Source organism: Lissotriton vulgaris, unplaced genomic scaffold (genome assembly GCF_964263255.1).
Source record: "Lissotriton vulgaris unplaced genomic scaffold, aLisVul1.2 SCAFFOLD_1785, whole genome shotgun sequence".
NCBI classification, from domain to species: Eukaryota; Metazoa; Chordata; class Amphibia; order Caudata; family Salamandridae; genus Lissotriton; species Lissotriton vulgaris.
Window position 1 is genome coordinate 441,924 of NW_028248475.1, and position 16,581 is coordinate 458,504.

Below are 16,581 nucleotides of genomic sequence, written 5' to 3' on the forward strand. Positions count from 1 at the left end.
CCCAGAGACAAACCGAAAATGGCAAAACCATCACTTCAGTTGGTTTATGGTTTGAACCCACTTCCTTCGCTGCTGTCTGTAGCAGGTCTGCATATACAAAGGAACTGCCTGGTAAATCTCCATACGATCAGTTCTATAACATAATGATAGTGCTGCACTGCAGCATCTCAGTTTACGTACTAGAAAAAGGGGACGTAGGTAGTACCTTCGGATTTTAAGCGACATATCATACAACAGCATAACACGCATAAATGACTCTGGTCCTCCTTATGTTCGGGGGCATGTGTCAGATGCGCCTCCAGGTGCTTTACCCGTGATTTAGTAAAGGCCCGCACCTAAGGAGTTCCTAATCTGAACATGAGATATAAAGCCATTTCCTCAGCAGGGAGCAGCAAGTCCAAGAACGGCCCCCAGCGACGTTCACATGTTACTTTCTGGTAATTAGTCGGAAGGATGCCTCTCCCGGCTTCTTGCTTGCTCCACATGAATGACCAATATGTCTTTGTAACCAGTTCTAGGGTTGCCTTACTCATCAGTTCCAAGTTATTCTATTGCTCTACCCTACAAGTGGATGTTAAAATGTTCTTAACGTGCCTGAACCAGGGTGAACTATTATAGTTCCTGCATCATTGCTGTTCCTGCAGCTCCATTCTATATCAGGCAAGAGCTGGAGTCGGCCACACTCGCCCCTGGTGTCTTACGGGGTCGAGATCCTCCAGTGGGGTGAACCCCAGCTCAGCTGTTAATGCTGCCATTGGGGTACCAGGACCAAGGTTCAGTAAACTTCACAAGAAGATGTTTCCCAGTTTATGAAGAGCCTGAACTTTCGTAAAATCCCACAGTTAGCACCAGAAGAACAAGCCACCCGTGCGTTTGTCTTGAATGCGTCAGTGCTCCTTTTATTGGTCTCTTGCTGCTTGAGTTAGCAAAATGTAGAATTGTGGCGTCAAGTTTGTTTTCAACTTCGCCAGATGAGTTTTCCAATATAAATGGTCTGCCGGTGTATGTGGGGAGCTTCCAGGGACACGTACTTCACACAGATTATGTACAACCTCAGAGCCTGGTCGATTCTGCTTTGGCCTTTTCAGAATCCGGCCTGAAGGTTAGAAAGAATATTTTTCTCCTTTGTCCAGGTCTTGAGTCAAGACTGTAAGAGTTTCCTAAAGATTGCATGATTCTAGAATCGCACCAAGAGTCATTACGGTGTTAAATAACTCTGTTAAAGGCCCTGAAGCACTGAATGTCTGAACTGGCCCTCCCTCCTCTCCTCTGAATCCATGCAATAACGCCTCGCGAAGGTGTGGAGGAGGGAAGCCCATGTCACCGCACAGTAAATCTCAGCCACAGGAACACCCCTGACAAGTGCTGATGCGGAGGACTCTGCTCTGCGGGACTGAGCGCAGATTCCTTTGTGATGCACAAGATGATACAATGAGATAAGGTCCTCTTCTGGGCAGAGGTGCCCTTCTTGCAGCCTCTACAGTCGGCACCTATGGTCAATATAAATGTAGACTTCCTTTTGGGGCTCTTACTGATGTAATGTTGCCTCCTCTGGGGGTAGAAGGTGGGAAGGGTGACAGATCGCCTCAGATGGAAAGAGGTCACTCCTTGGGAAGGAGAGGCGATGTAGTTCTGAGGAATAATTCCTCCAGGAAGAAGAATGTGAAGGGCGGCCACACACTCAGTGCCTGTAACTCACTGATGCGCCGCAACGAAGTGATGCTATAAAGAGTACAAAGGTATAGCCAAACTGCTAGACGAGGAACCTGGGGGAACAGCAGATAACAAGCAACAACGCTTCACTGTAGAGTGATTTTTGAAAATTACCAAGAGCGGTCCATTAACCAGAAATGTACAGTTTTTACATTTGCTGACATGACGTGGACAATATGGAAAATACAGTTCAAAAGCAAAGATAGAACAATCACACTTGATTAAATCTGTTCACAGAATTTAGCAAATAAAATCAGAAATAATCATGAAATAAAGTGCGCAAGAAGTGAACAGCTGCTCATGTGAATAAAGAAGTGAGGGGTGCATCGAGACAAAGTGAAGATGTATGACTCGGCTCCTCGAGTGACTTACAGGCGCTATAGACACTCCATTTCGTTCTATGGTTTGTAAACTGTCTTAGTAAATAATAAGTCTACAGCGTGAAAATAAGTCCATTGACGCATAAGCAATGGAATAGGTGCAAAGATATGTGCCAGTCCCCTCAAATATCTATGATTGGAGATTGCATGAGGCATGCTGGACAGGACAGCTATGTATCCTTCGTCTACTGCTCAACTCTGCAGGACCAGCGACAGAGCACAATGGAAACCTTCTGAAAGGAGAGCCTTCGAAGAGTCCACGTTATGATCAACACGCCAGACGATGTATGATTTTTATCTTTCAGAAGAGACTGACTAGGTGTAGAGGCAACAAGCTGATAAAATTAGATCGACCACCTCCATTGGCAGCTGGAAGGAGCTCCGATGCCCCTTTCAAACTCCAGACATGAAGGTGGAGGCTCTGGAGACCGAGGTGCGGGTCCCGTCCCTCTCGATCTCCAGGCATGAAGGTGGAGGCTCTGGAGAACGAGGTGCCTTTCCTGCCCCTCTCGATCTCCAGACTTTCCAATTGGGAAAGAAGGTCCACTCGAGGCAGATGTGGCAGGTGGCACATGGAGAGGCGCAGGCACACCCTTCTGACCAGTGATGGGTGGTAAGAATTGCTTCAGAACAGTCATGGTGAATATTCCTGAGGCGGGAGGGATTAAGGATATGGGAAGAAAGGTGTAGTGAAGCGGAAAACCACACCTCAACCGAAATGTGTTCCCCAACATTTCCCACATGGTAAACTGGAGGACACACAATTGTGGACAATGGGCGTTATCACAAGTTGCAAATCGGGGTCCCACAGGGCTAACATGTTCTACACCAGAATCCAACAGGAGATGCCGTTCGTGCCTGGCAAGATGAAGCCAACTCAAGCTGAGAGCTGACCAGATGGTTGGCACCTAGCCAGGTCCCATGCTGGTGCAAGTTGAACCCAGAGACTGGCACTTTTGCGGCGCCGGAACTTCACTTTTTTTAAGCTCCAGTGGCGCAATGTGCCACTGCATATTTATAAGGCCATGTGAAGCCACTTTACATGGCTTTTCATGGCCTTATAAATATGTGCCTCTTTCACGCAGAGCACTGCATGAAACGGGTGATCCATAGTTGTAGGCACAACCAGAAGATGTATTTTTTATTTCTCCTCAGGCTTTCCTTTTTCTATTTGTGCTGCATTCTGCTACACACCTATAGTAATAGGAAATCGCCTTTTGTGATTGACTTTGTGCAGGAACGTCTCCCTACAATCAATCAACCCTGCAACGCAGGCACCCTTGCATTACACCTGCGCTGGGGAAAAGGACAGGAATGCGCTGAATCACATAGATACGGTGCATTCCTACCCTTTTGTTCTGACGTAGGACAGTGCAGCAAGATTCCTTGTGGTGCTGCCCTACCCAAAACCTCATAAATTAGGCCCAGAGTCTCTGGACTTCCTGACTGAGGAGGAGAGACCTCCAGCAGGACGGCGTTGGATTGACTGAATCCAGTCGAGCGTGAACTAGAAAAAGAAGAGATCACATTCTTTGGCCACATCTACACCGACACAAGATGGTTGGACGAAAGAGCCAGAACACCCGTAGGATCATGAGACCACCATGAGCCTGACCACCGGTAGGATCATGAGACCACCATGAGCCAGACCACCCGTAGGATCATGAGACCACCATGAGCCAGACCAGATTACCCCCCTCCCGTAGGATCATGAGACCACCATGAGCCAGACCTGATTACCCCACCCCACCCGTAGGATCATGAGACCACCATAGCGTTTGAGCAAGAAGCAACAGCTAAGACGAAGACATTCGCTGTATCAGAAGTGCACAGAGATGGGTCGAGGAGATGTGGTCATGGAGTGACTCGCGTGTATTCTCTTCCTCAAGCATTCTCTTTTTCGTGTTTTCTTTTCTTTCATTCTTCTCCTTCCTGTCTGATTTTCTTCCCCTCACCCCACCTGATGGCCCAAAATTCTTTCATTTGTCAACCAAGCGGTAAGATGTAGATTAGAGCTTAGTTTGAGCCGGTGGTCGGAGGTGGGGCCCTTCAGCACTCTCTTTTTGGGGGCTGCCACTTATTTTTCCTCGTGATCGTACCGGGGGAAACCCAATAAACCCTTGTAGGCTTGGGCAATGGTTATTTTAGGTCAAAGAAGTGCTACAAGGGATTTGTTTGAATAATGTTTCAGATCAGTTGGGAGTCGTATCAATAATATCAAACTCCAGTGTAGCAGGTATCACATATTTACTCAAATCAGAACCAATCTTATGGAAGGCAAAAGAGACACGGAGAGATTGTGGAATCTGTTCTTCAAATGATTTTATATAAATTGAATAAAGTAAATTTCAGATCAAAGTATGGGGAGACATACAGAGAAAGCAAAAAAGAAGTGAAAAGGGGTACATATCACTTCACCACATCGATTCACCACTTAAACATCAACTCCAATCAATTTTGTAAACAACAACCAATAGAAGTTAATTGATAATGGTTGTATGTCTGTGCACAAGCAACAGAGAAGGAGATGATGTAGCTGTCGACGTTTCGGTCTTATATTGCTGTCGTCATCAAGACCATCATCAGGACCATGAAGTTCATTTGCAAGTAAAATAAACCCCCTAAGTAAGACAATAAATGTAACATTATTGTATTTGTTACAGCAATTAAAAAGGCAGAGAAATACCTAAATTACAGTTCTCACGTGTATCTAAAAATGAACAATATGAAAATACATTTAATCCATATGTAGTACCCCTTCCTGGTACTACTAGGATAATGACATAAAAAACACACCTAAAGAGTATTTACAAATATGTACATACATTTTAATATATACAAATGATCTACAAACATGGGTAAAGTATGCCCTATTGTACCAGCTGATCTAATTCAGTGAATCATGTCATTCTCTCTTGAATGATTGCTTGCCGGAGTAAGACACTAGATAGAGATTTTAACAATGGTCATTTTTGACTCTGTACTCATTTTTTAATATAAGTTAATAGTTCTTTAAGTGTCCATCAAAACACATATCTAAGCACTTATATATCTGAAATACATTTCTACGAATGTCTATCTAAAACATTGCAATTTATGTCAATCTAGTTCAATGATATTACACTAGTACATTTTGTCAAATGGTGGAGACAATTTAATGGTAATGCTTGTCACCTGAAAATTCCAGTTGTGTTATTCTCATCTGAAATTTGTTGTATTTAAAAACGATTCTGAAGAAAAAAGAAAAGGGTTGCTTTAATTTCCAAACTAAGGTTAATCTCAAGGAAGAGGAGAGTGAGCTCTATTCGAGACCTACCTCATACGAAGTTAATGTGGACTCAGCACTGATGTCAATTCTACCACTGAGATATAAGGCCAGTTTGTGGAATCTGAAAAGACAATACCCGACATTTTAGGGTTCTATATGCCATTAAATTGTCTCCACCATTTGACAAAATGTACTAGTGTAATATCATTGAACTAGATTGACATAAATTGCAATGTTTTAGATAGACATTCGTAGAAATGTATTTCAGATATATAAGTGCTTAGATATGTGTTTTGATGGACACTTAAAGAACTATTAACTTATATTAAAAAATGAGTACAGAGTCAAAAATGACCATTGTTAAAATCTCTATCTAGTGTCTTACTCCGGCAAGCAATCATTCAAGAGAGAATGACATGATTCACTGAATTAGATCAGCTGGTACAATAGGGCATACTTTACCCATGTTTGTAGATCATTTGTATATATTAAAATGTATGTACATATTTGTAAATACTCTTTAGGTGTGTTTTTTATGTCATTATCCTAGTAGTACCAGGAAGGGGTACTACATATGGATTAAATGTATTTTCATATTGTTCATTTTTAGATACACGTGAGAACTGTAATTTAGGTATTTCTCTGCCTTTTTAATTGCTGTAACAAATACAATAATGTTACATTTATTGTCTTACTTAGGGGGTTTATTTTACTTGCAAATGAACTTCATGGTCCTGATGATGGTCTTGATGACGACAGCAATATAAGACCGAAACGTCGACAGCTACATCATCTCCTTCTCTGTTGCTTGTGCACAGACATACAACCATTATCAATTAACTTCTATTGGTTGTTGTTTACAAAATTGATTGGAGTTGATGTTTAAGTGGTGAATCGATGTGGTGAAGTGATATGTACCCCTTTTCACTTCTTTTTTGCTTTCTCTGTATGTCTCCCCATACTTTGATCTGAAATTTACTTTATTCAATTTATATAAAATCATTTGAAGAACAGATTCCACAATCTCTCCGTGTCTCTTTTGCCTTCCATAAGATTGGTTCTGATTTGAGTAAATATGTGATACCTGCTACACTGGAGTTTGATATTATTGATACGACTCCCAACTGATCTGAAACATTATTCAAACAAATCCCTTGTAGCACTTCTTTGACTTATTTTTCCTCATCAGACTTTTACCCATCAATCCATCCATCCATCTACCCATCCATGCACACATCCATTCGCCCATCCACCCACCCATCCACCAACCCATCCACCATCCATCCATCCATCTACCCACCCATCCACCAAACCATCGATCCACCCACCCAACCATCCAACCACCCACTGACACATCCATCCACCCATCCATCCACCCACCCACCCATCCACCCACCAACACATCCATCCATCCACCCACCCATCCATCCATCCATCCACCCACCCATCCATCCACCCACCCAACAATCCATCCACCCACCCACACAGCCACTGACCCATCCATCCATCCATCCATCCATCCATCCATCCATCCATCTACTCATCTATCCACCCTGACACATCCATTCACCCATCCATCCACCCACTGACACATCTACCCACCCATCCATCCATCTCCACCGCCTTGGCAAAGTGGGCTCTGGCCCCGGCCTTTTAGGGGCCCCTGATAGACATGGCTCTGTTCTCCACACAGCCCTGCCCTGATGACCTTGAATGGTTTTTAAACACAGTTTATTTTCATATATTTGTATTACAGGTGGGTGGCAGGGACTGTGCGCAGTGTCAGTGAGCTGCTGCTGGGTCATTGGACACACTTTAGAGTCTGAAGCAGTCTGATTGGATCAGGAACCCACAACTGGTCTGAGCAGGGGCCACAAAATGTTTGGTCCAGGGCCCTCACAATCCTTAAGATATACCAGCCTCCCCCTCCTCTTCCTCTCTTTCCATCCATCTAATTTCTACCTCCCACCCCCAGAAGAGAAGCAGAGGGGCCCCTCCCAGAAGCAGAGGGGCCCCTCCTATAAGCAGAAGCAGAGGGGGCCCTCCTATAAGCAGAAGCAGAGGGGCCCCTCCCATATGGAGAAGCAGAGGGGCCCCTCCTATCCTTCTACAGGAGTGCACAGGGGGGAGGCAGCAGCAGTCGCCCAGGGAAGGGATTATTCTGTCTTTATTTTAGGATCTTTATAAAGCGTGAACGAGGGGGGGGAGCCAAGGCGCCTCGGATTAAACATTTATTATCACAAGTTGTGACAAGAAGAGATACACACAGTATAACACCCCCAGAGGGACAGACATCAGGAGTGGGGTACAGTGGGGTGCAGTGTCAGCTGCACAAGACACGATCATCACCACAAGTCAGAAATACCCCAGAGATATGTTCCCTCCGGAGAGGACATTTCAGGGTTATAAGTCACTTTTTGGGGACGGATCATTGAGGGGTGTTGGGAGGGTGGGTGGGGCAGCAGCATCACCCGAACCAGGCCCCGGGGCTGAAGGATGGAAATGGATCAGGACATTTCCCTCATTCTGAGTGATGAACACGTGCCTCGTGTGTAGCGCCTCGTGTCTGGTGTGTGGTATTAAAGCGCCTCGGTCCGAGCCACAGTCCTGCCCCCGGGGGCGCCTCTGGGCAGGTCCAGGCGAGCAGTGTCTCTCTTCGGGGCCTGTGGTTAGCGCCCCGAGGCTCAGGGCGGAGTCAGAGGCGTTGTATGGTGTGGAATGAACTCTGGGCTCCTCTGTCCTTAATGAGAATCCTTCACTGAGAGGCCTGTCCAAGGGTGCAGAGGAGGAGAGGCCTGTCCAGAGGTGCAGGGGAGGAGAGGCCTGTCCAGAGGAGGGGTAGAGGAGGAGAGGCCTGTCCAGGGGTCAGAGGAGATGAGGCCTGTCCAGGGGGGAAGAGGAGCAGAGGCCTGTCCAGAGGAGGGGCAGATGAGTTGAGGCCCGTCCAAGGGGCAGAGGAGGAGAGGCCTGTCCAGAGGAGGGGCAGAGGAGGTGAGGCCTGTCCAGAGGAGGGGCAGAGGAGGTGAGGCCTGTCCAGGGGTGCAGAGGAGGTGAGGCCTGTCCAGGGGTCGGAGGAGGTGAGGCCTGTCTAGGGGTCAGAGAAGGTGAGGCCTGTCCAGGGGTGCAGAGGAAGTGAGGCCTGTCCAGCGGTCAGAGGAGGTGAGGCCTGTCAGGGGTCAGAGGAGGTGAGACCTGTCCAGGGGTGCAGAGGAGGTGAGGCCCGTCCAGGGGTCTGAGGAGGTGAGGCCTCTCCAGGGGTCAGAGGAGGTGAGGCCTATCCAGGGGTGCAGAGGAAGTGAGGCCTGTCCAGGGGTGCAGAAGAGGTGAGGCCTGTCCAGGGGTGCAGAGGGAGTGAGGCCTGTCCAGGGGTGCAGAGGGGGTGAGGCCTGTCCAGGGGTGCAGAGGTGGTGTCCAGGGGTGCAGAGGAAGTGAGGCCTCTCCAGGGATGCAGATGAGGTGAGGCCTGTCCTGTGTTTCGGTGGTTCATAGAAGGTGGGGCCTGTCTCCCAACCCACCCCTCTTGGGAAACAAGTCCAAGTTGTAGGCATTTCTAATAAACAACTAATAAGCTGTCAGCAAATGTTCCCATACAAATTAGGTCATTGATGAATGGCCACAAACTTAAACTTTGATTAAGATCCAGTTATTATGTTAGGGAATAACCTTGTGAAATGATTGGTGGCTTTTAGGTGAAGAGTCACAATTCATTATTCATTTTGTGGGTGTGGTTTATTAAATTACATTTTGTTGTGCCATGTTTTCATGAACATTCATTGATTGCTGTCATTTTTACCTCATCATGGACCATGTTAATAAGTGTTCTCTCTGTCAAAAAACTTAAGAACGTTTCCTTGATTTTTAACTAAGCAGGTTCTAGTCAGTTTGCTATTTGATATTATAAAAAAAGTGTTCTTATTTCTTAGCACACATTTGTTGTGGTGGTCTGTCTATTGATTTTACAGCTAGAGTTATTTCTGAGTCTGTCTTTTGATATACTTTAGAGGTTACCTTTATGTGATCCTCCTGCAAATATTATGATAATTATTTCTCTGATTGAGTAACCATGTTTATGCCTTCAGTAATTATTTGAAACCTTTAATATAGCATTGAAGCTTGTTGTAGCTCCAAAGGCAAGTGTCTTTACCAAGGGAACGGTCCTTCAATGGGCAGTATTGCCTGCTATGGCTGACTATAAGGTCATTACACTTTTTGACCTATGAGGGCAGAATGTGTTACTTAATAAAACAACGGTGTCCCAGAGACCCAGGGGGTTGAAACACCTCTGGTACTCCGACTGCTGTAAGTGTGAATATTGAACAGTTAACAGCCGCATGCAGGACCACAGGGGTTAATTGTTGAACAGTCACAGCAATCGCTGTGAAAGGAGGCTGAAGTCAGCCCCTGGTTCTCCCTGGGCTTGGCTAAACTGCTTTTCATCATTCAGGTGAGTCGGAAGATTCGGGAGTTGAGCAGAACCCCCCCTTCTTCCGAGATGCCAGTGACACTGCGAGCTACGGGAGGAAGAAGGGGGGAGGCTCCTGTGTGCCCTGCTGCAGGCTCTATCTTCTGCCTTCTCCTGTCCAATCCATATATTTTGGAGAGGCAGAGGCTGTGTATTAGGACATTGTAATGTTGAGAGCAGCGGGCCTATATCAGGTTGTATAGGCTGCGGCTGCTCCGTTGTCTTCAATGGAGGTCTAAACATTTCAATGTTCCAAGCTATGTCTCGTGAAGGATTTATTTATACTGACCCTCCGCATCATCCCTTCAGATAAGTTATAGATAAAAAGCACCAATACATTGATGCTTTGTTGCTTCCATTGCTCAGCATTCAAACTCTGCATCAGCTTGAGCTTGAATTGCTGTTGCTCGGAGAGCATGGTTTGTATAAATCTAAGAGTGGACTGATTTATTAACGGGGCAGAATTATGTACAAGGACATTAACATACCTTTGCAAACCAGATTGTTTTGATTTGCAAGTTTCATGGGATCTAAATGGAAAGATGGGGGTTATGAAGACATGGACTGGGTTGTTAGGGTTTGTTCTCTGAGACTGTGGGTGCACTCTACATTCACAGAGACCTTTTCCAGCAAGGGATCATGGTTCTTGGTGATCCAAGAAAGTATTTATTCATACCCATATTTGCTTCACAATGTACTCCAGTGAACATGAGATTCTTTTATTCTGTAAGTTCAGGATGGTTATTTGGAAGATGGGATGAAGTGTGATTGTCGTCTGATGCAAAACTATTTCTTTACTTAATTTTCAAGGTATTCTGGGATGACCAGGCAGTGCAGCGTGGCTGCCACCCTCGGAGGAACAAAAAATAAAATAACTGTCAGATAAGGATTCCTATAACTCTTAAGTTTCCTTTTCCCCTGTTTCTTCTTTCCCTATTCCCTTTCTTGATCTCTGTTTTGGTTTTTTCTCTTCAGCTTCAACATTTGACTCCCTCTGTACACTATTCTTGTGGTTATCAAACTTCTGATAATAATATGATGGAGCCACATTCCTCCTGGAAATGTTGGGGGTGTAGTGCAAGTCCAGTTCCTTCTTAGGTCAGTTTTGCCCAGCAGTTCCTTAACTATTGGCACATTTGTCTTCTCCTCTAAACCATGTGATACTCTCCCCCCTCTGACTGTTCTTTCGGCATCTTTTCTCTCTGGATCTGACTTCCATCTCTTTATGTCCTCCTAAACTATCTTTTTCTGTCTTATCTACTACAAGCAAAAGACACAGTATATGTGTGTGGACATACATACACACAGGGCTTGCTTTAGGGTGGTGCAACCGGTGGAGCCGCACCTGGTGCTGACCTTGGGGGCACTGTGTTTAGAAGTAACGTATGGGTTCACAAGCATCTGCTGCACAGTTTCCTGTGCTGGAACATGTGGTGAGAGTGGAAGATAGCCTTTTTTCTCTTTCTTCTGTTTTGTGTTTTTCTTTTCTAGACCCTTTTTAGTTTCCTTTACGGTTGTGCTGCTTTTTCTCTTTTTCAGGTGTTGCAGTGCCTGAGTCCTGTCGGAGGAGTGTGATGAGTTCTGGGCCTCCAAGTAAGTCCTTATCATCCGCACAATTTGAAATAGTAAATTCCACCGAGCTAACTGGACACAGCGTCAGCCTACAGTGGCATTTAAAGCATTGATTACAACAAGGCGAATTTCTTTTGTTCAATAAAATGTCCCTTCCTAGATCACTGGAAAAAGGAATAGATTAACAGTCTAGGTGGGCAGGGGAGTAAATAAGTTCTGATAATTCATTAAAAGTATTACAAATATCTCATTGTGATGCCATCCTTTGCCACAGAAATTGAAAATTGATAGTGTTGGCTGCTTCTGAGAATCTGTGTCACAATATATGTGCAACTTGTGTTTCTTTCTTACATATTAATTACATTTTCTCTCACATCCTTGAGCTCCAGTGATCCGAAGCTCCTGATCTACAGTGTCCCCGAGCTGTTTCCCAACTATCAGAAATGATATTCAACTGATTTCCTAGCTTGTTTTTGTTCATACTTTCTTTGTGCAAAGTATATGGTCATAAATATTTTTTCGTTGTGTTCTATTACATTTTTGACTCCTTTCTACAGGTGACTGAAGCATGAACAGAAAAAAGAAGGTTTAAATTTAGTGAAACACAACGAAAAGGATTATTTCAAGGAAAGTTAAAACATTCTCGAGCTCTTGAGAAGAAACACATTCTATGTGCCAGGAATGGTGAGGATGTTGGTGCGGAAGAAACTGGTGAATGAGAAAGTTGTCAAATCCCTAAAGGAAAATGACCATCAATGTTTAGCAAGTGTCAGTAACTGAGATTGAGGAGAACATTGGCCACATCTGATACCTACACAGTGCCCTCGAGAAAACTCAGTGCTGTAAGTTCGGTTTGATGGTTTATGAGAAATGCATTGGAGACTTAAACCCTCCCCAACAGATTAGCATCTGTAGACGTGTTGTGATGTGACAGAACTGTCAAAAAGACTAATATATATGGGTTACAAGCGCAAGCTTTTGTCTCTGTCTCCTGAAGACGAGAGGAGAGAAAAGATTGTTTAAAAGAAAGTCATTGTAAATACTCTTTCTCAGATGTCGTTACAGCAAAGATGCTGGATTATCATTTCCAATATAGGACGACTTTCCCCCACCAGCTCTGTCTCTTGGGTTGATCCGAGTAGTTTCAAAGTGTTCTGTAACTCCAAAGTCGATCATGTACCTGTCTTAGCCACTGAGCAAAAAAAGCATATACTGGCACAGAAAGTATAAAAGGGGCCAGTGTTACGCTATTGATAATTCATAACCCACCCTGGCATGCCCTAATCATCTGTCATTACTTGTATGAACAAACATACCTAACAGTCAAACACTAAACCCAAAGACCTTATCAGTGCTTTTAGAACTCCTAAATCCAATGTGATAAACTAGAATCACTAAATGAGACTAAATAAACTTGAGAAAATTCACCCGGGCATAACTTGGAGAAAATGAATCCATGAGGGGCCTCTTAATCAATACAAGGGGCTCCTCAGTGAAAGTTAATAAGACAAGTTAGATCAATGCCTTTAAAGGCAGGAAAATGATCTCCAGGTAAAAACTATCATTAGTTAAATACAAATGTGAAGACGATCATCTGCAGTGTAGTTTATAAGTTAATGCTGAGTGTAACATAAACAAGAACAGACTCTGGAATCAGATTCAGTCTTAAGATGACATGTATCCAGGAACAAACCCAACTTGGAGAAACAAACAACTCGAATAAGAGCAATGAATGTGAGAACAGCTTTAGTTATCAATCCCACCTCACTAAACAGAAAACTAGCTCTGGACGAAAACCCTATCAGTGTCCTGAATGCCAGAAAGGCTTCAATCACAAATCCAACCTTACGGTACATGAAAGAGCCCACACTGGACAAAAACCGTATCAGTGCTCTGAATGCTGGAAAAGCTTCAGTCACAAATCCTATCTCACTTTACATGAGAGAACCCACACTGGACAAAAACCTTATCAATGCTCTGAATGCTGGAAAAGCTTCAGTCAGAAATCCAATCTCACTTGTCATGAAATGACCCACACTGGGCGAAAACCTTATCAGTGTCCTGAATGCCTGAAAGGCTTCAATCAAAAATCCAGCCTTACGGCACATGAAATAACCCACACTGGGCGAAAACCCTATCAGTGTCCTCAATGCCAGAAAGGCTTCAATCACAAATCCAACCTTATGGAACATGAAAGAACCCACACTGGACAGAAACCGTATCAGTGCTCTGAATGCTATAAAAGCTTCAGTAGCAAATCCAATCTCACTGTACATGAAAGAACCCACACTGGACAAAAACCTTATCAGTGCTCTAAATGCTGTAAAAGCTTCAGTCAGAAAAGCAGCCTTACTGTACATGAAAGGACCCACACTGGGTATAAACCGTATCAGTGTCCTGAATGCCAAAAAGGTTTCTATCACAAATCCAGTTTAACTGTACATCAGAGAATCCATACTGGGCTCAAACCCTATCAGTGCTCTGAATGCCCTAACAGCTTCAGTCGCAAAATACCTCTAACACACCATGAGAGCACTCACACAGGGCACAAACTGTATCAGTGCTCTGAATGCCAGAATAGCTTCAGTCGGAAAATAACTCTCACACACCATGAGAGCACTCACACTGAGCATAAACTGTTTCAGTGCTCTGAATGCCGGAAAGGATTCAGTCAGAGATCCAGTTTAATTGAACACGAGAGAACTCACACTGGACAAAAACCTTATCAGTGCTCTGAATGCTGGAGAAGCTTCAGTCAGAAATCCAGCCTTACTGTACATGAAAGAACCCACACTGGGTATAAACCGTATCAGTGCTTTGAATGCCAGAAAAGCTTCAGTCGGAAAGAAACTCTCACTCACCATGAGAGCACTCATACTGGCCAAAAACCTTATCAGTGCTCTGAATGCCGGAAAAGCTTCAGTCGGAAATCTACTCTCTCACAACATGAGGTAACTCACACTGGGCAAAAACCTTATCAGTGCTCTGAATTCTGCAAAAGCTTCAGTCAGAAAGGCAACCTTACTGTGCATGAAAGAACCCACACTGGGCAGAAACCGTATCAGTGTTCTGAATGCCAAAAAGGTTTCAATCACAAATCTGGTTTAACACTACATGAGAGAATCCATACTGGGCTCAACCCCTTTCAGTGCTCTGAATGCCAGAAAAGCTTCAGACTGAAACAGATTCTCACTCAGCATGAGAGAACTCACACTGGGCAAAAACCTTATCAGTGCTCTGAATGCTGTAAAAGCTTCAGTCAGAAATCCAGCCTTACTGCACATGAAAGGACCCACACTGGGCTCAAACCCTATCAGTGCTCTAAATGCCAGAAAAGCTTTAGACTGAAAAAGACTCTCACTAGACATGGAAAAACTCACACTGGTAAAAGACCTTATTAGCTCTCTGAATGCTGGAATAGTTTCAGTCGGAAATCTGGTCTCACTCAATTTGGGAGAACTTACCTGGAAGAAACCTTGTCATTGTTCTAAATGCCAGGGAAGGGTCTGCTAGAGATTCAGTTTCATTCAACAAGAGAAAACGCACAATGAGAAAAAAAATGATCCGTGCTCTCAATGTGACAAAAACTTCAGTTGTAACTGTAATCTTTCTACATAAGAGAGACAATGTGGGAGAATAAAAGGTGCTCACTGTGAACCCTGAGGAGGAGCTTTCAGCATCGCAAAACATGAAGCAGCCACAAAGACTCCACTGTATTGATTGTCCAACAAACCGTCTACTGAAAAAAGCACACAAAGAGGGATGGAAATGCTTGAATTAAACTCATTCCTTTGTAAACATTCAGTGTGTTTTGCTCCCTGTGCGTTGATATGCAGAGCTCTGACCCACAAAGGCCATTCGATCCTGAACTTTGAGGCCACGCTGCTAGATTCAGGAATGCATGTAACTTCAAGCTGTTTCCAGCCTTAGTGAGCCTCACCAGAGGGCTGCAGCAGGAGTCCCTTTATCGTAGGCCTCTATGGGACCAACATCTGTTCTGTGCCACGTAGGGCTGATCATCGAGAAAAACTTAAGGTGATGGATGGACTGGTCGTTAATCTCTGCAACATCCCGCGACATCATTCTCCAGTCTCTGTGCCATTAAAGACAAGGCCAACCATATGCAAACCATTATTGGCCCCACCCTAAATAGTTCTAATGACTTCTGTTCCAATGGGACATGGCCTCATATTACAAAGATCCACTTTAGCTGCCTCTTTCCATGTTCTTTCTGCTACAAATGGAACCTGCTTCTCATCTGCTGAGGACAGTTTCACAAGCTTTACAATCACATCAGATACATCCAAAAAAGTCTCACAGATAATCAGGCCTATTCATAAACTACTATAGGACAACTGCAAAACATGAAAATGCGATTCACAAACTACGTGCAGTCGTTCTGCCTCTCCTATCTTTTTCTTTGTGGAGTTGTCTGCCTTGACTGCAGAGTTTCCGCACAAGTTAGTATAGTTTTAGTAGTAAATGTGGGAGTGATAGAGGGAAGTGGCTGTAAAATGTGAAATACTTATGAATAAAGGGGAGGGGTAAGGCAGGAGTAAAGAGAAGTATAGGGAGGGGTTTAGGGAAGGACAGGCACTCACTAGGGAGTAGTCTCATTTCTATTTACGAACTACACTTATAAAGTCACTACAGCCATAATGTACCTAAAGAGTCGTAAATGTACTCCTGCTCAGAGCCGGAGTAAGTCCAATATCACACATGGCCAGCCACTGGAACTGCAACTAGTTAAAAATAAAAAATAAAATTCAATGGCAAAAAATATCTCAAAAGTAAACTTTTGATTATTTTAATAAAAATATGTTATTTAATTTAAACACTGATGTAACATTCATTTTTAGTAAGGTATAATTACACTTAATACAATTAATTCTCTACCTCACAATGAATAATTATAAATACATAATAAAAATGTTACTTACTTTTAATTTAAAATAAAATATTTGTATGTTAAATATGAATGTAAATTTACTTTATAACAAATAAAAATTATGCAACACTATTAACTTGAAATTTAATTCATTTTAAACATCTTTTTTCAAAGGTTTGTATGAAAAATCCTACCTAAAGTAAAATCATTCTTTTTTTTATGTACTCATAATTACTAAATTAATTACTAAATTTCCTTTCGCAACTCTGTTCAGAGGCGGAACTCCCTTTCAAAAAGT

The 16,581-nt window shown here is 43.6% G+C and overlaps 1 protein-coding gene and 1 long non-coding RNA gene across 3 annotated transcripts in view; both read left to right on the plus strand.

The window, feature by feature from the left end:
- LOC147664109 (uncharacterized) overlaps positions 1-10,701 on the plus strand; it is a 45,086-nt gene extending 34,385 nt beyond the window's left edge. Inside the window, exon 3 of the long non-coding RNA XR_015305188.1 lies at positions 10,634-10,701. This is a non-coding gene — a long non-coding RNA (uncharacterized LOC147664109). The remainder of the gene's footprint in view (positions 1-10,633) is intronic.
- LOC147664106 (uncharacterized) overlaps positions 1-16,339 on the plus strand; it is a 403,410-nt gene extending 387,071 nt beyond the window's left edge. Inside the window, exons 1-2 of one of the 2 annotated variants that reach the window (XM_086949982.1) lie at positions 11,359-11,416; positions 11,953-16,339. In XM_086949982.1, coding sequence (XP_086806108.1) covers positions 13,066-14,796 — 1,731 coding nt within the window. In that variant the 5' untranslated portion in view covers positions 11,359-11,416; positions 11,953-13,065 and the 3' untranslated portion in view covers positions 14,797-16,339. Of the gene's footprint in view, positions 1-11,358; positions 11,417-11,952 lie in introns of those variants that run through there. The other variant, XM_086949983.1, reaches the window with a different exon arrangement.
- The last annotated feature ends 242 nt before the right edge of the window (positions 16,340-16,581 follow it).